Source organism: Setaria viridis, chromosome 1, assembly GCF_005286985.2.
Source record: "Setaria viridis chromosome 1, Setaria_viridis_v4.0, whole genome shotgun sequence".
NCBI classification, from domain to species: domain Eukaryota; kingdom Viridiplantae; phylum Streptophyta; class Magnoliopsida; order Poales; family Poaceae; genus Setaria; species Setaria viridis.
Genome location: NC_048263.2, coordinates 11,834,197 through 11,857,140, shown reverse-complemented (window position 1 = coordinate 11,857,140; position 22,944 = coordinate 11,834,197). Strand labels below are relative to the sequence as shown.

Sequence of the window (22,944 nt, the reverse complement as noted above, 5' to 3'; positions counted from 1 at the left end):
TGAATGATTCGTTTGTGATTTTTGCTGGTGAATCCACCGCATGTTGTGAATCAAATCGAACTTATGTGTTGTGAATCAGAACTTGTGCAAATTGATTGGTTGTGTGTTCTTACTTGTGTGATGATCATGTGAGATGAGCATGTTTCTTGCTTCATAAATCAATTTATGAAGCGTCAATTATTTCTTACTCTTAATTTGATTGTCTCTATGGTGGAGTTGGAGCTCGAGGAGATGGTGGTCGAGGCTAAGCTGCAGGGGTGGCGGCGCAAGCAGGCACGATGGCGGTGGCCTGTAGTTTTTTTAATTTTTTGGAAGTCTTTTATCCCGGTTAGTAATACCAACTGGGATAAAAAGTAGGTTAGTTCCGGTGAGAAACCCGGGACTAAAGGCTAGGACTTTTAGTCCCGAATGATTAGTCCCGGTTGGATTTTCGAGACCTACGCGTCTCTCCGGTCTATAGCTCAGTTTTCCACCGGTGATTATTAGCCATCTAACTTAAGTTGTGTTGTAATTGATTTTTCCTGATGGGTTCAATGCCCATAGAGAGGGAGGGTAAGATGATGGTACATACTGTAAAAATAATAAGGGCGGTTGGCTCATTAGAACAGGCTGCAAATAAAAAGTGAAAAAAAGAGTGCAGGGCTAGACTGTTGTCACATAATTTTATCTAATCGGGTGGCTCCAAAGAGATCTATAGATAGTTTTATCGAGTAGGGCCAAGCATAATTTTGTGGCACATGACCTCTCCCTTTCCTGCCCTCTTCGTTATTATCAGTTACATGGAGGTGACAATAGACCTCTAGTGGCAGTGAAGAAGTCAAAGAAGCGTAGATATATGTGGTGATCCATTAGGAGAGAAACTAAGAAACTGTTGTATTGACGAGATCATGGATTGCACCTGTTTGAAAAGTTTAAGGTGATGGAAAAAGATGGCGCTATAGGTAGAGGAGTGACCATAAGTTAGGAGGTTAAGGTAGACAGAAGTAGGGATCATTGTCAGCTATGTTGGCAAGGACGATGTGCATGTGTGTGTGTAACATCGTCCGTGCTCTTTGTGTTCAGATCTTTTAGACGTGTATCCTTCTTGTACTGAACTAGGACTAAGTTGTCTAGGTCATATATATCATCAGCACATGTCCGATGATCTCATTGGTCATTGCAATTGTACTTCTCCTGTTCAATCTATCATGGTATCAAATCCTGCTTGACCTTGCAACAGCGCTGACGGTATGAGCTCTCGCTCTCTCCATCACAAAGTAAACGATAAACAGGAGCAAGGCCTTCTAAAATTGACCTTGCAACAGCGCTGACGGTATGAGCTCTCGCTGTCTCCATCACAAAGTAAACGATAAACAGGAGCAAGGCCTTCTAAAATTGACCTTGCAACAGCGCTGACGGTATGAGCTCTCGCTCTCTCCATCACAAAGTAAACGATAAACAGGAGCAAGGCCTTCCTTTAGAAGATTAGACACCGGGTCCTAGGTACTCCTGGTGTTGCAATCCTGCTTGACCTTGCAACAGCGCTGACGGTATGAGCTCTCGCTGTCTCCATCACAAAGTAAACGATAAACAGGAGCAAGGCCTTCCAAAATTGACCTTGCAACAGCGCTGATGGTACGAGCTCTCGCTCTCTCCATCACAAAGTAAACGATAAACAGGAGCAAGGCCTTCCTTTAGAAGATTGGACACCGGGTCCTAGGTACTCCTAGTGTCTGGTGTTGCAAATTGAGCGTGACCTGTTTGGAACCAAAGCAAAAAGTTGGCAGAAATAGTGATAAAATTCAATTTAAATATTGTTCCGGCAAGACTCATAAAAAAGTTTGTACTACTGTAGTGTAGCGAATAGACTATAGTTTGTGATTTTGGTGATTGAGTGATAATATAGTTATTGGGACTAATGCTTTATTCAGCGTGTACCTTGTAGGTTTTTTAGTCCCAAGTGTGCAAACCAAACCATGGCAAGGTTCAAATCATGGTATTCAAGTATCCAAGCTATGGTATTCTTGATATCCAAATCATGGTATTCAAGTATCCAAACTATGATATTCAAGTGACCAAACCATGGTATCTAAAATTATTCTGTAGTATTCTAGAGCATCCAAGTGACGGTATCTTCGGTATGCAAGTGGTGGTATTCAACTCAAAAAAAATTAGTACCATCAGATGTTCTGATGGCTCACCGGAGCAACCATCGGAGCAATTGGTACAATGTGCAGGCGGCTGTCTGAGCAAGACCACCGGTTGTTCCGATGGTAGGATTTCTAGTAGCGTCGGATGAATTCTAAGGTGAAGGCACGGAAAGCAGAGGAACCCCTGTACCATCGGATGTTCTGATGCTAGGTTAAGAGGAGCGTCGGACGAAACATATTTACTTTGGAATTGTCCAGAGAGGTTTTAGAGAAAACCTCTTCAGCACCAGATGTTCCGACGGCGGCAACGGATGAAGCGTCGAATAAATTATTGAAGAAGCTGGGCGTGGAGGAGCTAACGGCTAGTTGCACTTGATGTCCAATGCATGCCAAAATAGACCATCAGAACATCCGATGATATACTTTAACTAGCCATTGGACCAACGGCTCTTTGAGGTCTTGGGCTATTTATACCCCTTCCACTCGCCCATTTGAAGTTGCTGGAGTGTGCAAGAATCCATTGAAGATCAAGACTTATCAAGAACACATCCAAGCCACCAAAAGTGCATAAGTGATTAGTCAAAGACTTAGCACAAGCTTAGAAGAGTGATTAGTGTTAGGATAGACCTAGAGAAGAGAGAGTGCAAGTTGTGCTTACCTTGTGATCGGTTCTAGGAGTGAACCATAGCTGTAGAAGGTGTGCCGGCACCTTGGAGCCTTGGCGGCTCGCTGGCAAGTCTTCAACCCTGCGGCTTTGTGTGGAGCAGCATCGACGACCGTATGCAGGGGATGTGGAGACCCCTTCGTGGAAAAGCTCCTTAGTGGAGATGGCATCAAGGTGACCGGGGAACTTGACGTGATCCTTAGTGGTCAAGCCTTTGTGGCAAGTCAAGGGGTGTCCCGGAAGAGACTTGTGACCGGTAAGCAATACTCTTGTGTGAGTGCTTCAACAACGTGAACTAGCGGTGGCTTAGTGCCTACCGATGCTATGGGATAAATCATCGTGTCAAAGAGTTTGCTTCCCCTCATCCTCACCTCTTACATTTCCGCATTTCATAATTGCAACTTATGTGCCTTTACTTTCTTAGTGTAGTATCTTGTTAGGATTGGCTCTAGGTTGCAAAACTTATTTTGGGACGAGGGTTTCATACTAGATTGATAGCTTGATCTAGTTTAAGTTTGATGCAAAAGTAGTGAAAGTCATAAGTTAAAGTTTTAAGTTGGCTAATTCACCCCTCCCCCTCTTAGGCTACGAGCACCGACTCCTTACAACTACGCTCGGGAGCTGAACCTGCCTGTACTGCTGTTAAAAACTCATTTTTGAACCACTATATCCTATCACACCTCTTTCTTCTATGCAAAAATTGTTTTAAACCTTCTTGGAGGTTGTGGTCCAGAGACGTTGGAACTTGGAAGCATCTCTCGATTGTAAATGCAGTAAAACCAGACTAAATTTTGAACATTTCTGTGGTTGATACTGAATTGCCAGCGGAATCAGCATATTCTCGGGTTAAATCCTTTGGAATTTAACAGCAAGTTGAACTTTTAAATTTTGCGCACACTAGTTTATTTGCAGTGAGTGACCATGAAAAGCACGGTTGTTTATCGTGGCAAGCAAACATACACGTAAGTTTTGTCTTAACTGCCAACCACATTATACGTAGGATGGTATGTAGTACCTACCAACCTCAAACAAGATATGCAGGAATTTGTTAGACCTTAGAGGTAGTGGTCCAAACGATGCAAGCGTCTGATTTGTAAAAGCAGTAGACCCAAAAGAAATTTGAACATTTCTATGGTCGATCTGGATCAGTCGGTGGAATCAGCATATTCTTTGTCTAAATCCTTTTGAATTTAACAGCAAGTTGGAGTTTTCATTTCTCCCACATTAGTTTATTTGCAGTGACCTTTGCATGAAAAGCACGGTTATTCATCTTTGCAAGCAAACACACGTAAATGTTTTGTCTCAACTCTCAACCACATTATAAAGGGGGATGGTACTAACACACTAGATAAATTACGACATATAATGTATAAAACGATGCGGCATAACATGCCAACTGTAAAAGCAGTAGAAAACCAACAGAAGTTAAAAAATTTAACGGCTGATTTGGATTTGCCTGTGGAATCAACAGTATCTTGGTTAAATTATTTGCAATTTAACAGCAACTTGAAGTTCCATTTGGTGTGCGCTGTTTATTTGGAATGACCTTCGTGTATGAAAACCACAGTAGCTTATCTGGGCAAGTAAATACATGTAAAAAGCTTGTCGTAACTGTCAACCACATCATACAGAGGGATAGCACGAAACATCAAACAAGATTGAGGAGTAGGACGGAAAATGACCTTACGGTAAACAATATAAACTAGATTTCTGAAAGATCACTAAATGATTGTCTATTCAATATAATATCCCGGCATAGGTTTGAGGATAACATACGTGTTCGCAGGACCAGGCGTTAATCCAGAGTTTGAGGCTTTTACTCCACTAGAGTTCTTTGTCCTGCAGCTGCATGAGAGCAAACAATTTTTTATAAGAATGCAGCAAAACATATCTATCGAGAAGTTGTAGTTTGATAGACCTTCTTAATCTTGTTGACTATGCCACATGGGTAACATAGCTGTAAATATGAGCATCGACTGAGTCTTATTACATCATTCGGCTCAAAGCCTCAAACATGTCCAGAAACATTTGTCATGCTGAAATAGAAGTCTTAATCAGAGTGGGTCAGCACCATCCGTACAACTATTGAGATCATCGAGGAGCTCATTACAAGGATATTTGGGTACATACATATGACTTCTGATTCTAAACTAGTCAAACCAGTTACAACACTGTTAGTGTGTACGAGACGTGGATACTCCCTTAATATCTATGTGAAAGCTACATTGATACATCACATGCTACAACCACCTTTTCATGTAATGAGTTACAACAATCTGCATTTCCTTTAATCTGTAAGGAGTCGACAGTGGTGAAGAGTTCCGCTGGAATAATGCCTGTAGTTTTGCAGGGAGCAGTTCGTACAGGGCCATCATCCTATGGTCACCGCGCAAGACTTTGTGCAATCAGTAGAAATGTTAAAACCCAAAATTTCTGATAACCAAAGATTAAAGGTATTTGTCCTTGATTATCTTCACTATCTCTTCGACTCTCCTGATGATTTTTGGGTTCATCAAGTCTCTTGCTTGTCCAAGGAGAGTGCCTTCTCTGCTGTTATAATATGCATCTACTATAGCACTTGCCCAAGTGTGTAATGCCTCTGGACTCCTGCAATCCACCAGGCAACACGCGACATGAAAACGACAGAAGGAACAGTGACAAAGCATCCATTGAAGCACCAATAGTACTTACGTGTATAATGTATCAACATTGTCCCCTTGAAGTTCAGGACCAGGAGTAAAAGCATCATTCAGTGCACTCAACCGCTCTTCTGGATCCTCTATCATTATAAGATGCTTCAGTATTCTAATATCCTTTGGCATTTGTCTCTGGAGATTAGCCACCGCAGTCATGTATAGATGAAACATTATATCCTTTGCCTGTGACATGTTTAGTAGATAATGAAATAATCAAAGATGAATTTTGTGCACCAGAGCACAGTTCTGAAAGATAACTGAAAAAGTACAGCAACTCAACAGCATACATGTTTGCTGAGTCCTATAATCATTTACCTCAGATTTAGTGATGTCAGTGCCTTTTGCAGCTGACCAAGCTTTTGAAAGCATCAACACTAATGCAGAGTCCAGTTCCTTCTTCTCAGCCAAGTCATCAATCTTTCTGCAAGCAGCATCCACCGAAGATGAATTAAGTATATCTTTTAACTTCAATTCTGCAGCATTCAAAGCCTCAAGACTCCCAGTTGTATCATCGTGAGCTTGTAGAGCATCTACACAATCATTTCCAAGCTTTGCCAACTCTACAAGCATAAAAAAACAAGAATCAGTACAGTACTACCGTTCAATCGGCCTAACAACACAAAGTAATATCTTTATCTTCAGATAAGGGATCGACACCTCTGCTGTCTAAATGTGTCTAAATGGATGAGATTGGAAGCTACAAAAAATAAAAGTTCCCAGAAATCATTGAATAATTCTGAGAAAGGAGATGGTGCTCATTATGAAAGTGCAGAGTAAACAAATACATTCTACGCATGGAACTGTTAAGGGTGTTAGTTGTACAACAGATACAACTCTATTAGGATAAGCACATTAGTAAATTGTCAAGAGGATATGTTTCTCTATTTCATGATATGTGATACATTTGGAAAAGTAGAGATGGCAAAATAATAAAAAGGGTTTACATCATAAAATGCAAAATAAAAGATACAAGGAAACAACATAAAAAGTTTGCCAACATAATAGTCAAGTTCTCATGTACAGCTCACCAGTTTGCTTTTCAGGTTCATCATGATAAGACTCCGCAACATAGTAAAGGTGGTTGAAAAATTCCACTGTGAAATCTTTACGCCGCTTAGCAACAATAGCACCAATTTTATCAGATGGTGTGGATTTTACTACTTCAAGAAGTTCATTATGCCTCTGTACATCCTCATCAATCTAAAAAGAAGGGACAAACTATATTAATATCAATTATAAGAATTTTAAATTAAATAATCAGGTGAAGCACAATTATTTTAATAAGGTCATTACCTCTTTCAGTTTCCTACTAAGCCTGAGAAGCTTGTGCTTCATCTCAGGGTTCGGCTCTGCATCCGCTCTTTCCTGGCAGCGTTTAAAGAAATGCGGTCTTATGTTGTCCCATTCTCTGCTAAACGCCAGTAATTTTCTCCAATCCGTTGGTGTAGGTTTATCAACCATGAATACGCCAATTAACTTATCACATATTTTAATCATTTTATTGCTGTCTTTAGATTTTTGGTTCATCTTAACAACCCTTTCTGGTTGATTATCTTCATGAGATGAAGAACCCATTGAACTATTTGGATATCCACTGCTTGATGGCGAGCTATCTATATAATCATCGGAAACCGCTGCCACATCGCCAATGGCTGCAATATATGAGCATCGTGGCTTGGGAAGACCAAGAAATAGATGTCCTGTGATCAAGACAAGAAAAGTATGTCACCCAAATAAAGCAGGGAATCCTATTCAATCTTTAAAAACAAAAGTATGCTATTAAACTGAGGAGAAAAAACTTTTCAAGAATAGATAAAGAGGAAGCTATAGGGAACCTCATGAGCTCAAGTCTACTATATACACCCAAATACATATCATTGCCGTATCAAGAGAATTGTGGATGCCTAGTAGGCTCGCATCTGAATAAACTAGTAGGAGCTGTTCTTCCTAAGCATGTTCAAGAAGCTGACAGGGGTTTAAACATACAGGCATGTCTACAATTCAAAATAATATTCTGGATAAATACTTCTGAGGAAGTTTAAACTTGTTTTGTTTGTGACCTCTGGACAAAATGGAGCATTTGCACACAAGTAAGCCAAAAGAGAGTGAGAAGGTGTCAATCTATATGCATTAAGCCAGAAGAATAAGAAGCTAAGGGACTGCTGCTGTAGCATCTGAAATGAACAAGCGTTCAAAAACGCTATAACAGAGACTGAAAGATAGTCATAAAATATAGTATGTAAATTCTACAACAAAATACGTCAAAGATGGTCAAAAAATCGTAGTACCACCTGTTATGGGCAGGGGTTTTGGAGGATGGAATATGGCGTAGGGCGTAGTCGTGAGAGGTAGATGGATGTGGCCCTGGACCTCAAGGCCGCGGCTTGGGTGCCATGATAAACGCCGCAACCTGGAGGCAGGGATAAAGAAAATAGACTGGGGAACTATATTGATTCTATTGCTTGGTTTTCCTGATTACATCGGCTCCATATAAATAGCCGGCTACTTTCCCTTTGCCCAAGTTACAAAAAACTACCAACTAACCTCGTATTAATCTGAAACACAAACAAAACTCCTAACCGAAACGAAGCTAACAACTTAATCCTCTGGAACCTGGACTCCTAACTGCTTGCCGTGCATAACATTTCTACCCCCCCAAGAGAAGCAGCTCGTCCTCGAGCTGCAAAGCTGCACATAGATGATGAAACTCCTCAATCCAAGATGGCTCGCGAGATCTCCGGCTGCTCTGTTGTGGTGTCCAGGGATCCATCATCTGCTGGGATTACCTCAAGTATGAAGAGCCTCTTACAACGATGACCTTGCACGAACTTTTCATCACAATTATAGCACAGGCCTTCTGCTCGGCGTTGAGCCATCTCCATTGAGGTGAGCTGCTGACAGCGTGACCAACTTCCCAGACCCTGCCATAGCTGAGGAAGCTGCTGTCGATCCCGTCGAGTCTGTAGGCGCTGGTAACGCTGGTATGTGTGTGCTGCGAGAGCCAGAAGGTGTTGTCTCGGGCTCCAACATTTGACGTTGCTCATAAGCCCGTGCAAGCATGATGGCATCATCCAGAGAAGCAGGTCGCTGGAGCGCCACGTCCGTCTTCAGTGGGTTGACGAGTCCGGCAATGAAGATCTGAACCTGCTGTTTCTCGGTGAGCTCGATGTCACGGCACGCCAAAGCGATGAACTGTTTGCTGTAGTCGTCAACCGATCCAGAGCAGCACAACATGGTGATTTCCCCGAGCGGTGACTCGGTCATGGGAGGCCCAACCTCTTGGGCACCAGCTGCACGAACTGACGCCATGACGGCTCACCACCGTTGATCTCCAAGCAGTAATACCAGAGTTGCGCCGCGTCCGTCAGGTGGAGCGATGCCAACCAGACCCGCCAAGACTCTGGCATGTTTTGACCGCGAAAATACAGTTCGCATCGGTTCAGCAACGGCAGCGGATCCCCAGTTCCGTCATAGGTGGGGAAGTCTAGCTTGAGGACGCGTGTACAGAAACAATCCTTGCTCCCTTCCTGCTGCTGGTGTGTACGAGTCTTCAGAGGAAGTAGTGGCGGTGGTGGGCTCGAGAACGCAGGCGGCGCCGGTCTCTTACCAATGAGGCCATCGTCCTCCATCTTATCCTTGTTCTTCAATGCGTCTTGGTCATCGTGGCCACCAAGTTCCAGCTTCTTCACGGCCAGATTGATAGCCCTTATCTGCTCACCGCTGTCCTTCACAGACTCCTTCAGCGATGTCATCGCAGCCGGAATTTTTGCAAGGTCGGACACACAGGGAACAAGCGGCTCCAATGCCGTCATCTTCTCAGATAGCTTGCAGACAGCGTCGGTGAGCTCCTGGAGAGATTTGTTGGTGGCTTCCATGGAATCGGCACCTGAGCTATCTGATACAAGATTGTTATGGGCAAGGGTGTTGGAGGATGGAATATGGCATAGGGTGTAGTCGTGAGAGGTAGATGGACGTGGCCCTAGACCTCGAGGCCGCGGCTTGGGTGCCGTGATCGACGCCGCAACCTGGAGGCAGGGATAAAGAAAATAGACTGGGGAACTAGATTGATTCTATTGCTTGGTTTTCCTGATTGCATCGGCTCCATATAAATAGCCGGCTACTTTCCCTTTGCCCAAGTTACAAAATCTACCAACTAACCTCCTATTAATCTGAAACACAACGAAACTCCTAACCGAAACGAAGCTAACAACTTAATCCTCTGGAACCTGGACTCGTAACTGCTTGCCGTGCATAACACCACCCAACTGTTTCTACAGAAATATGAAAATAAGAAGGCAAGTGAATTTCTTTGGCATCCTTAATTACCTAGAATATTGATATAAGTATTTTTATCACTAACACCCAAAACAAAATATCCATAAAAATTGCAGGAAAAAAAATCAGCCCTAGGGGAGGACCTCCCCCAAGGTGTTGCAGTAAGAAGAATTTTCTTGAGCTGCAAGACTGAGAAAAGGCCCCAAAGGCTGGTAAACAGATCCTAACTTATTGGAAGGAAAATGCTCAGAGCATGACCTTAAACTAATAAATGACATGAATGAGTTCCAAGGAATATACGAATCATCAAGATAACCTTCATTTAATGTAAACATCAAAAGAACCTTTTGAGTTGAGCAAGTTATACAAATCTAGCAAGGAACTAAGGAGACTACTAAACTTATCACGTGTTTTCAAATTAAAGACATGCTCAGTTATCCCGTTAGACTAATTGGGTGTAGTGTCAGCCAGGGTTCAAAATGATGATGGGCAGGAACAATTTCCAGGTTAGTGTCAGGCATACCACCTGGTGAGTATATCCTATGTTGTGTTCTTTTCAATCTTGCTTCTTATTTATATCATTTGTAATTAAAGTTTCAAGAGAAATTCGGGGAAAGGTGAATTTAGACTAAAATCTGATCAATTAACACATTACCAGCCTTGGTCTCAGGAAAAGAAAAGGAGAACAGAACAACCACAATGTTTGACATTGGTGTGTGCAAATGAACAGAACAACCACATTAGCATCCATTTCATTCGTTTAGGTGGGGAAGAGGAAAAGACGATCATTCACTCTTTTTTTACATCATAAGGAATCAACAATGCTTTGATAACATACATATATGCTATGAACATTGTAAGGGATATGGGCAAAAAAAAAATGATGTTGAAGAGCAAACTTATTCTCTTACTGATTCAGCAGTACACATTGTTTATGTATATGTGCACCTTCAAATGCATTAGTAAGAAGAACTACTGCTTGACTGACGATAACATCAGTTGTGTAATATACAACCGACCACCAATAGCTAAATTGTAATGGTTGCCGCTTTGATTCACATCATCATAATTTTGAGTTCAAAAAAACCCCACCTGTTCTGGACTTTAATCAGTTGGCACATATCTGAGCCCGGGTAGGTTAAGGGAGGCACTAGGCTTGCATATAGATTATGAAAGAGCAAGAGTAGGCAGAGTAAATCTGATTTAGAGTTCGGAAACTCAAGATAGAGTCCCAAGTTCTAGCCCTATGAGGGTTTGGCCATAATGAATTTACAAAGGCCAGCTATGTGATGGATGAAATAAATCCATTCTCTTCCAAATGCTATCTATTTTCCAAATCAATCTAGTTTATCTCTTCTAAACCCAGTGCTCCAGTGGTTGCCAACCATGGCACCTGTATGCTGGAGGTGCCCACAGCAGGCAGTTCAGCATCTAAACAATTACAATCTTCGCAAACCCATCTGAGTGTGCTCTCCATCTGTAGACCACAGAATCCAGCTCTCAAGACAAGTAACAGACTTACTTACCCTGTCTATTATATCATCAGCACTACAGAATGTAACAACGAGCTTCCATAGCCTCTCACAAGAACTACAGAACAAAAAAAATTCGAGCAACCTCGCAACAAATTTGCAATTTCTCGCCCAAGCCACTTCACTTAGCAAAATTGCAACCGCCGCCACCAAAATACAAGAAGTTCCCTTCTTTCTGATCCCTCATTTCTACTCAAGCGTCGCATTTAAGAACCGAAAGAGGGTCGCCGTAGGGTCCTCACCTGCGGGCGGGACCGCGGCGGCGCCGCGGAGGCGGAGGCGGAGGCCGCGGCGGCCGAAGGCGAGGGTGCCGGCGCGGGCGCTTGGGGAGGTGAGGAGCGGGAGGCCCAGGCCGGCGGGCAACGGCGCCTGGCAGGGGGAGGCGGAGGAGGTGGCGGGCATCGCCGCCATGGCGAATTCGAGGATGAGGTGGGCAGGGCGCCAGGGCGGGGGGTTTCGTCTGCTTGCTAGGGTTTAGGGGAAGAGTGGCTGCGGACAGCGGGCGGGCGGGCGGACGGGCGGCGGGCACGTGGTGGCGCTTGGTGGACGCGACGGGGGCGGCCACGGAGGCGCGTGGTCGACGAGTCGACAGCGCGCTACGCCTCATTGACTGAGCGGAGATAGGGTTTTGCTAGATGGGTTGGGTTGGGCCGGCTGTGATGGTTGTGAATGGGCCGAACCGAAAAATGCTACAGCCTACTCCGACTCCTCGACACTGTATAGAAATGTCTTCATTACTGGATTTTATGCTCATCAAGCCAGATTAGAGATTTGGAAAAACATTTTACCTGGGTATGGTTTAATGTTTGTTCTGGCTTTTTATCAGATACCATGGCACGGGTTAGCGCCCATTTCTTTACAAACTACAAAAATAGGATGCAATTAATGTTGAACTAGACATGCTTGGTGTAGCTCCGCCCAACGGCATTGCTATTGTAGCCCGCAGAGCTAGAGCCATAATTTTCAGCTTCACCAACTTTTTTTTTAAGTTCATTTTGCTCCTCAGGTATTGAAACAGCTCCTTGCTAGTTATACAGCTCCTTACAATTATTTGATGATTTGTCATGATTCACTAATTGCCGGCCATACATCTATGGACCTATGGACCTACCGGGAGGCTTGGACAGTCCTACAATACGGGGCTGTACACCGAGATGTGTCAGATATGGAGATTACGGTGCAGGACGGCGTGGTCTACGTGGAGGATAAGGATTAGGAATTACTCGTAGTAATTAGAGTAGTACTCTCTGGGTCGAATGAACTAGTACTCTTGTAAACAACCGACCTGTAACCCTGCCCCCAGCAATATAAGATGAGGTAGGGACCTCCTCCAAACGAACATCAGTCAATACAATCCAACAAACACACAGGACGTAGGGTATTATGCGACATAAGCGGTCCAAACCTGTCCAAATCGTGTATTCGAGTTCACCTTCGAGTTCCATGTCTTCGGCGAGCCCCATGCATAAAACATACCTCGGGTACCCCTTGGTAGGTTGCCGGGTCTAAACACCGACAGCTGGCATGCCAGGTAGGGGATCTCGCTAAAGATCCACCAGCGAACTCGATGGCTCAAGTCGTCATTAAGCTCACCATCGCGTTCGAAGAAGGCGCGACGTTCGTCTTCGGCTCCTGGGTCTGCGTCGCGGACGGCGCTGGAAACTTCCGCCTCCACATCAAGCCGGCCCTAGAGGAGAAGCACTATGACATCAACCTCCATCGCCAAGCTTTTGAGGATTTTGTTGAAAAATTCAATGAAATTTTTGACTTCTTTCGAGGATCAAGGGACGAGTCCGAGTACAACTCGACCTCTCCTACCAGTCGAACTGGTTCCCATGAGCTGGCGCTCGAGCCATCATGTGAATCGGTCTACAATACAACTCCGTTCCTGTTCGGACTCCGAAACACGGGTGATGTCTACCAAGCTTCCCTATCCAGATCCCAATCCAACTCAGATTTGATCGAGGACTCCAACTACTACTCAGATCCGGACAAGGAGACTCCTTTATCAGGTCCACAGCAGGGCCTGGTAATCACATCTACTCCACAAGGCAGATTTGTCTATTGGCCCGACATGAAACCATATGCTCTCGCTAGGGACAACGATTCACGCCTCATCGCGTACCTCGACAACCTTCCATACCAGGAGGGAACTTCTCTATTGCTTATCTACAAAGAAGACGGCCCTACAGAGATCATCATGTCAAGCTCGAGTAGTTTCTCCCTAGAGCGAGAACTACTCGCCATCGTCGCTGCACAAGACGGCAATGGTGAGGAGTCATCAAAAAGACATCCACGACGCGAGCGCCATGCGGACGACGTGTCAGCGGATGAGCTATCCGCAAATGTCCAAGGAGAAGAGACCGAAAGTTAAAGGAATCATCGGCGAACAAGGAACACGGCACGAACAGAATGTCGCCGCCGCCTTGCACCTGACCTACCCATCATGAACTTGGATCACACGTTCGAAACAATTCAAACGCATCACCATCACACTTCTCTCGCCACCATCACCACCATTGACCTACTCACCATATTGCAAGTTAAACAGCAACAAGGCGAGACTCTGCGTAGTTATCTACACCGTTTTTTCGACAAGAAAGCCACTGTCGTGGACATCACGGAGCAGGACGCCATAGAGTGCTTCCAGAACGGTCTCTACAACCGCCGGATGTTCCAAGACTTTGGCAGAAGATGCCCGAAAGATATCAAGTCCTTCAAGACTATGATTCAAGCCTAGGTGGATGAAGAAGACAAAGAGATCAAGCGGTTTGAGTCTAACTATAACCGAGGCCAGAACAACAACAACCAGAGCAATGGCCAAACTAACGGCAACAATCGCAACGATCACCCCAACGACAACCGAGGCAACTACTCGGGTAGTCAAAACCGCAAGAGGATGATAGACAATACTGTCACCGCGATATCCTAGTCCTTCAAGAAAATCAGTGGAAATCAAGAGAGGACTCCATTCAAGGATCTCCTGAAAAAGCAGTGCCCATGGCATCCACACTCTAAACACTCTGCGATGGATTGCTATAGCCTTTGCAGAGTTATGAAAGATTTACCAGAACTTTCTGGAGCAAAGGACAAGGGAAAGGCCAAAGAAGATGAAGACGAGGACGACAATGGAAAATTCCAGAACCCGTCCAACACCATCAACGTGATCTTCGACGATACACCGGGTACTGCCACAAAGCGGTCCCAAAAATTAGCCCTCCAGGAGATCATATCCATTGAACCAGCAACACCTATGTTCCTCAAGTGGTCCAAGGTGCCAATCACCTTCTCAAGGAAGGATCAGTGGACTAACTTCTTAGATCCGGGGCGCTACCCTCTCGTCCTGGATCCAGTAGTCATAGGCTCTCGACTCACAAAAGTACTCATCGACGGCGGCAACGGCCTCAAGGTGCTCTTCTCCAAGACTCTGAGGAAGATGGGCCTCAACATTACAGATATGCACCCCGATGAACTCTCCATTCTACGGGATCATCCCGGGTAACGCGGATGTACCCCTTGGTCAGGTGGTTTTGCCAGTTACTTTTGGGACCAAGGATCATTACCAGATCAAGTACATCCGGTTTGAGGTGGCTGACTTTGAAACATCGTATCACACCATCCTTGGAAGACCAGCACTGGCCAAATTCATAATCATCCCACATTACGTGTACCTAGTACTCAAAATACCGGGACCCAAGGGAGTACTCTCCTTGTCCGGAGACTTAAAGAGATCATACGACTGCGACATAGAAGTTGTGGAGCTGGCGGCGACTACTCAAGTGCCAAAATCGATGATGCAAGTCTTGCCGCCTCTAAGAAATTGTCCCCGACAGAACTTGAAATCCTAGAGAAGAAGTTGGGGGCGACCAAGGTCAAGCCGACAGGAGAGGTTGATATCAAATCTATCGACCTTGAGACCGGCGACAGCTCCAAGACAGCCTTGATTGGCTCAGTGCTGGATCCCAAATAGGAAGACACGCTCGTCAGCTTCCTCCGGACCAATCGAAACATCTTTGCATGGAAGCCATCTGATATGCCGGGGGTGCCCAGGGAGTTGATCGAGCACTCGCTAAATGTGGATCCCAAAGCTACACCCAAACGACAACGACAATGTCGATTCGCCCAAGACCAAAGAGAAGCCATCAAAAAAGAGTTAGCCAAACTACTCGTGGCTGGCTGCATAGAAGAAGTCTATCATCCAGAGTGGCTGGCCAACCCCGTCTTAGTGTGGAAGAAGAACAATAATGAGTGGAGGATGTGTGTTGACTACACGGACCTCAACAAATACTGTCCAAAGGATCCCTTCGTGCTCCCTAGGATTGATCAAGTCATCGACTCAACTGCTGAGTGCGCTCTACTTTGTTTCCTTGACTGCTAATCGGGGTATCACCAGATAGCCCTCATGGAAGAAGATCAGATCAAGATCGCGTTCATCATCCCGTATGGAACCTTCTGTTACACCACAATATCCTTCGGATTGAAGAACGCAGACGCTGCATATCAACGAGCCACCCAAGAATGCTTCAAAGAGCAACCACACCATAATGTAGAGGCATACGTGGATGACGTAGTCATAAAGACCAAAAATCCTGACAACTTCATTGCAGATCTCGAAGAAACCTTCGCAAGCTTGTGAGCATACTGGTGGAAACTGAACCCAACAAAATGTGTGTTCGGTGTACCCTCCGGAAAACTACTCAGGTTCATCATCAGTCATCGAGGAATCGATGCTAATCTCGAGAAGATCGCTGCCATCACCAACTTGCACGCTCCATCGTGCATCAAGGATGTCCAAAAGCTGACTGGATGTATGGTGGCTCTCGACAGATTCATCTCAAGACTTGGAGAAAGGGGACTACCCTTCTTCAAACTACTCAAGCGGCAAGAAAAATTCCAGTGGACCGAGGAGGTGGAACAAGTCTTTTAACAACTAAAGGACTTCTTATTAAAGCCACCGGTCCTCACGGCGCCTACGCCCAATGAAGATTTGCTGCTCTACATCGCTGTGACTACTAATGTTGTTAGCACGACGATCGTGGCCGAAAGACCAGAACTAGGCCATGTATATAAAATACAGAGGCCCGTCTACTTCGTCAGTGAGGTGTTGTCAGACTCCGAAACTAGGTACCCGCCAGTACAGAAGTTGCTATACGCAATACTACTCACCTCGCGGAAGCTACGACACTACTTCCAGGAACATAACATCTCCGTCATCATAGACTTCCCCTTGGGAGACATCCTCCACAACAGAGATGCAACAGGAAGATTCTTCAAGTCGGCAGTGGAACTCGGAGTCTTGTCCCTGAAATTCAAGCCAAGGACTGCCATCAAGTCACAAGCACTAGTCGATTTCATGGCAGGGTCCGCAGGAAAATCAAGTACCGCAGAAGCAGAAAGACCAGAGCACTGGGTCATGTACTTCAATTGATCACTCAAACTCGAGAGCACCTCAACTTCACCAGTAGCTGCCACCTCCACCTCGGCCTCCAGCTCCGGCTCGACCTTTGGATTCACCATCAGAGTCACCAGCTGCGTCACCACCGCGGAAGTACCCTCCGCGATGGGTTCGGCCTTCGGCAGCTCGGGGGCTGGCACTGCAGATACGTCAAATGATGACAAGATATCATGCATAAGTGCTGCTACAAGGGACACCGCACCTGGAGTGACTTCGGGCACGGGCTGCTCCTCCGGCGGTGGAACTTCGGACTCCAGGACAACTTCCTGGGCTGAGCAGCTACTGCCATCAACCCCAGACTTCGTACTCAGGCTCTCAGCTTCCACACTGGTGGATTTCCTTAAACGAGACAAGTGTTACAACACACTACTCGGTGACATCAAGTTACACTTAGTACACGAATACTTATTGGGTAAACCTCTTTATCTTGATGGAGGGTCCGGTTCCCAAGTGCAGTGCCTTAATGGTAGGTGACAGCTTCTTTTGCGCAGCTCACCGGATCACAGTTAGATGCTCACCAACCTTAGCCATCATCTCATCTTGTTGAGTACTTGGCGCCGGGACTTCCTCTATAGTCGGCTCTTCCACCTCTGTCTCCACCTCGACTACCTGCAACTCGGCCATAATAGAGTCAATGGTGAGAGTGGTGATAAAGTAAACACATTATGGGTACTTGATCCTCAAGATCTTGTTACCTGAGGCAGGACTTCATCGGCTGACAACTTCTTCACTGCCTGTTTGATGGTGACAGTACACGCCTTCTTCGGGAGTGGTGCTACTTCGACTTCCTAAACGTCCTTCGCTGCACGCTTGGACATCACAGAAGATGACCTCTCCTTGTTGGAAAGATGGGGCTTGACAACATATTTTTTAGTAGAATCTTAATCAGAGCTGCTGAAGGAGGACCAGTCTAGTGAGTTCTCCTGCTCCTTTTCCTTCTCCTCCTCCTCGATCGCCCTTTGTACAGCCACAAGGGACTGTATACGGGGCGTGACGTCAGCACCAGACGAAGGAGGGTTCGAAACATACAAGTTAAGTTCATCCTGCAACCAATAAGACTAGTTAGCAAAACTGACAGATGCCAAAATTATTACTCGGGGACTGCAGGCCACGGGTACTTACTTGGTTTGGCAGGTTAGCGGCGCAGTGCTCTTACACGATTGTCGGGATGCCTGTGATGTGTTTAAAGAAGTGCTTCAGACGCGCCATCACTTCGTCTGGTGACAACTGCTCAAACATCATCCGTGACGGGTCATTGGGACCCTAGTAATCGTACCCTGCTATGCAACGCAGCTGCAGGGGCTGGACACGTCTCCTCATGAAGCTGAAGGCCACACCGACGCCGGTCAGACCATCCTTCTTGAGGCGGGCAATCTTCGCAATCAAATCTGGCAGCTGAAAGCCATCGGTAGTACTCGGCTCATCCAGCCAATGGTTGTTCCACACTGGACGGTGGTCGGTACCTTGTGAAGATGGGCTCGTGATTACCGATGTAGAACCATTGTCGCTTCCAACCAGAATGGGAGTCTATGAGTTTATACTCAATGTACTGGCTCTTGAACTGCTCCCGAAGCTGGATCCCCGCCCCTCCGACTAATTCTGTGTGGTCCATCCGGAGTTGGGGTTTCACTCTGAAGAACTTCCTAAACAACTGGAAGTGGGGCTGAATGCCCAGGAAGGCCTCGCAGAGGTGCACGAAGATAGCAACGTGCAAAATGGATTTGGGGTTGAGGTGAACTAGCTCCAGATTGTAGTACCTCAAAAGACCCCTAAAGAAGTTGGATGATGGTAGAGCCAGCCTGCGCTCAACGAAATGCGTGAAGATGACTGTCTCATTCGGGTAGCTCTCTAGAGGCCATAGATTGCCGGCTGCTTCCCTCCAATCGGCAAATTCCTTCTCCTGGAGAAGATTCGCATTCACTAGTACCTGGATATCCACCTCTTTCAAGACAGATTTCTTCCAGACGCAGGCCTGATTCGGCGGTGCTGTCTAGTTGGTCTTCCCGTACTTGGGCGCTGGCAGTTGGATCTCCTCTTCTTCTTGGTGGCCTTGCACTTCTTGGTCTCAGCCACCTTGGCACAATGGCTCCAATGGTCTTTTGGCGCATGAGCTGGAGGGCTAAACAGTGGAGGGGTGGCGGCTCTCAGGAATGGCAAGCGGCGGTGCTAGGGCAATAGTGCTCGGGGTGGCAAGCAGCGGCGCTAGGGCAACAGTGAGAAGATGAATGGGCACACTAGCTCGGGTGAAATGGAAGGGATAAGTCCCTCCGATATTCATAACTGCGGTACAGTTAACTAAGAGGCGAGAATTATGGGGAATATTCCATTTTGAAAGCCCTTGGTTATTGCTGGAATGGTTTCCAATTTCTTCGGAAGAGATAAGATTTCTGAAGGCGAACGGTCACATGGATCAGTGGTTGACCCTTATACCCAAAGTAGTCATGTAACGGCTTGGGAGCTGTGTGCCACATGCCCATTGGACAAAAAAAAATTCTTCGGGTTTTAAGGGGAAAAAGATGTGAAATTACAAGATTGACCCTCAGCCTGATTCTTCGATTCAACCTAAGGCTCGAGGGCTACTCCATATGAAGTGCGATTTTCCATATTAAATTCAAGATTCAAGATTCAAGACCAAGTTAACTGAGGCTTGAGCACCTTCTAGCCGCATGACAGTACTTGAACACATTCGAAGACTCAATCCAATGGAGTACGCAAAGGAGCACCACAAACTAGTCGGAGACATCTATAGAAGTACTCGGAACTACTGCATTTGACTAAAAAGTACTCGGGGGCTTATCGGCCATACATCTATGGGCCCACCTGGAGGCTTGGACATTCCTACAATACGGGGCTGTACACCGAGATGTGTCAAACATAGAGGCTATGGTGCAGGACGGCGTGGTCTACGTGGAGGACAATGACTAGTCGAGGATTAGGAAACTATTTGTAGCAATTAGAGTAAGACTCTCTGGTCGAATCCGACTAGTAAACAACCAATCTGTAACCCTACCCCCAGCAATATAAGGCGAGGTAGGAACCCGAGCACTTTAACAGATCTAACCCTATGTTTTGACCTAATGGTGAGCTCTATTCCATGTGTCTCGGGAATCTTCCTTGCTAGCCCCTGTTATCTAGGGTTAATCGCGATTAGACTCCTGTAGCTTGTTTAGCTCATAGATTCTACGTTTTACCTCCGTTTAACCTTGTTCTTTTTGCGTTAGATTCATGTCAACTTAAATCATGCATTAGAAGCAATGTTGATCATATTCTTTGTTTTATAATTTGTTCAAAATAGTAATATGATTAAGTACTTATATACTTGCTTTCCTAATTAAAATCTAATTAGAGTTCAACCTCGTGTTTTCATAACTAATGTAAATTTGGTTAATGTTTATTTAAACAACTCATCCAATTAAAAGCTAATTAGAGATATACCTTGACTTTTTATAAATTAAACTTAATTTGATTAATGTTTATTTAATTTGTTTTATGAATAAAAGCTACATAGGTTATGTCTCAGTTTTTCTTTATTAAATATTAATTGGACTAATATGAATATAAATGTGTTTTCAATTATATTTGGTTAGTTCAACCCAAATAATAAATTTATATCCTTAGATGCTTTTACATGCTATTTTTAAAAATCAAATGTTTAATTTGTATAAAATTGTACTTAAATATTTATACATAAAATTGGACTAAGCTTTACATCGTCTTTTCATACGTAAATATGACTTGATTAATTCTAATTAAGGATATTTCTTTGAAATATCTTTATATTATTTTTCTCAACTAAAATAAATGAAGCATGTAGCTCTTGTCCCTTTCATTCGCGTGATCCTAGAATCGATCCCTATCCTTTTGTGCGTTCTTTCAAAGCTTTTCTTTTGATTGATGTATTGTTCTTTGTTGTGATTGTTGTTTGCTTTGTATGCTTGTGCCAACGATTGATGCGAGTAGAAGGAACATTGTTCGAGAGCTTCGAGGAACAAGAGCTGAAGTTAATCTGAGCAGCTATTATTTAGAGAAAGGCAAGTGTGTCCTTATGCTTTTGTTCCAATAGCTATATTTAATTGTATTGCATTGCTCTGCATTTAATATTGATGGGTCCTATTAAGGTTTGCCTAGTTTTTATGATCATTCCTTGTCAACCTGATTTTTACCTTTTTGTTGGGTAGATATGCTTAGTTGCGATACCATGGGTTATGGTGGTTTAAGATTAACTTGTTTTATTTATGCTATACCTTTCATTAATATAAGATCATCATGCTTAATTGGAACATGGAGGACCACCCAAGAAAACAGTGCAACCACAAGGACTATATGGCTCTGATCTTGGCTAATTAATTAGGGACTCTAGTTTGGGATAATCTTACCGAAAGAGCAAGAGGGGAGGCGTTGATGGGGTATAACCCGGCACTCAGTCTGATTTGCTCTATGGTAGCTTCGCAGTCTTGAGAGAGGTTTATGCTCTGCTTCGACCTGAAATCTTAGTGGGTTACCACTTATTAGGGAATTTTTGTAAAGACCTCGTAGCGTCCCTATACAGTCACACCTCGTTAGTACGATGAGTGCGTGATCAGTACATCACGGTTGGGTCTAAAGTTCTTCTAAACTTTTACGTGACTTGTGGGTAAAGATGTACAACCTCTGCAGAGTGTAAAACTGATATATCAGCCGAGCTCATGGTTAAGAGCGGCCTAAACCCCTCACATGATTAATATACTTGAAGATAGACTTAAATCGTGGTTATGGTTGTGTCATATGCTTGTGGCTTATGTTTATGTTAATTGTGGATTGGTATATATACCTTAGTATTTAGGTGCTAATAAAATTTGACCAACTAAAATTGCTTATCGCTGTAAACCTATCAGCCTTTCCTTATTTAAGCCTTGCATTTATATTTTCCCCACACTTGCTGAGTATGACATGTGCTCACTCTTGCTATAACCAATGTTGCTCAGAAGAAGAAGCTGCTATGAAGTTGTTGGGAAGATGGTGTTGAGTTCTAGGCGTACGCAACCCCCGGTCGATTGCCTGTGAAGTTTGGAGCTTTTGTTTCTAGGATTAAGTTGTTTATCTCTGATAGACTCGTAAGTCTTTATTTATATTCCTTTACGTGATATTGTTACTGTTATTCACTGATGATGTCACCATATGTATGAAACTTGATCCTGACATACAACACTAGATTTTGTTTTAAAATCGGGTGTGACAACAAGATAGGAGCACCCTATTGGGGTGGCAGATTCAAGGGAAGTTCCATTTTTTCAGTGTAAACGATGATTGTATATGTGGATTCCTATGTGGAAGATGGTTGTGATAAACAGTAATCGACTTTCTACTATGAACTACGAACGAATTTGCTAGAGAACATTTGCGCAAATCTATCAGTGCAGTCGAGGATACATTTTCAGGCATCAATTGTATTCATATTCAGTGAAAACAAGACATCAGTTGGAGATTTTCTAAGTTCTTTTCTTCCTAGAGACCTCAGTCTGTGGAATCTTTAACTCACACTTAAACACACAGTTATAGTGCGGTGGAATGTGAGATCTCCAGGCAAGAGCGTGAAAGTTCCCTTGAGGCCTAGCACTCCCAAAAATCAAATCTTTCAGCGTTACCATCGGGGCTGCAGTATCACTCTGAGCAGATCCTGTAAGGCGATAAGCTCCATTTTGAGTAGAAGCAGTCTGATAAATATCATGAACTAAAATGTGGCCCGGAGTTGTTCTCTTCGCTATCGGTATAAATATTGGTTCGATCAAATAGGCGGAGCTCCCCGTATAGTAGGGTGTGTGGCAGCTGCCCTAGCTACTGGCAGCACGAGACCCCTTCACCCCCTTATTATCCATGGCGAAATCCCTCCTCCACCGAGAGCTCACACCCTTGGCCGGTGTTCTGATGAACATAGCGACGCATGGAGGAAGAAGAAAGAAGCGATGAAGGGGTATGCCTATTTGAGCTGGCCCAACTGCGATTAACGTTGGAGAAGTAAGGGCCCAACTGCTATCTAGCTCCTCCAATCTAGAGATGGCAATGGGTGCCCCAAACCCAAGACCCAATAGGTTTTTACTCCATTAGGGTATGGACGTGGGTCAATTTTTCTACCCATGGGTTTATTAATAGGCAAAAAGTGACACCCATCAGGCTCTCGAGCATGGGTTTGTAAACGTAAAACCCGAACCCGTAA

At 44.6% G+C, this 22,944-nt stretch overlaps 1 protein-coding gene and 2 long non-coding RNA genes across 3 annotated transcripts; 1 reads left to right on the top strand and 2 right to left on the bottom strand.

Moving 5' to 3' along the window:
- Window positions 1-1,149: 1,149 nt before the first annotated feature.
- Window positions 1,150-2,545, bottom strand: LOC117849473 (uncharacterized). Its single transcript, XR_004639013.2, has 2 exons — window positions 2,406-2,545; window positions 1,150-1,736 (listed from the first exon to the last, which is right to left on the bottom strand). It is a non-coding gene; the product is annotated as an uncharacterized lncRNA (long non-coding RNA).
- A 363-nt stretch (window positions 2,546-2,908) lies between these two features.
- LOC140222354 (uncharacterized) lies at window positions 2,909-22,098 on the top strand. The gene is made up of 3 exons (XR_011897742.1): window positions 2,909-3,049; window positions 20,712-20,782; window positions 21,716-22,098. It is a non-coding gene; the product is annotated as an uncharacterized lncRNA (long non-coding RNA).
- LOC117849464 (uncharacterized protein At4g37920) lies at window positions 4,748-11,806 on the bottom strand. The gene is made up of 6 exons (XM_034731030.2): window positions 11,539-11,806; window positions 6,783-7,189; window positions 6,518-6,689; window positions 5,805-6,049; window positions 5,485-5,672; window positions 4,748-5,400 (listed from the first exon to the last, which is right to left on the bottom strand). Exons 1-6 carry the CDS (start codon window positions 11,705-11,707, stop codon window positions 5,241-5,243), a joined length of 1,341 nt encoding a protein of 446 aa, XP_034586921.1. The 5' UTR covers window positions 11,708-11,806; the 3' UTR covers window positions 4,748-5,240.
- Window positions 22,099-22,944: the final 846 nt, after the last annotated feature.

Excerpts from the sequence above, each read along its gene's own strand:
- LOC117849464 (XM_034731030.2), bottom strand. The coding sequence starts at position 11,707 with ATGGCGGCGATGCCCGCCACCTCCTCCGCCTCCCCCTGCCAGGCGCCG. Across the intron at positions 5,673-5,804 it reads CTGACATCACTAAATCTGAG|GCAAAGGATATAATGTTTCA; the intron begins GTAAATGATTAT and ends AACATGTCACAG. Across the intron at positions 5,401-5,484 it reads AATGTTGATACATTATACAC|GAGTCCAGAGGCATTACACA; the intron begins GTAAGTACTATT and ends GGTGGATTGCAG.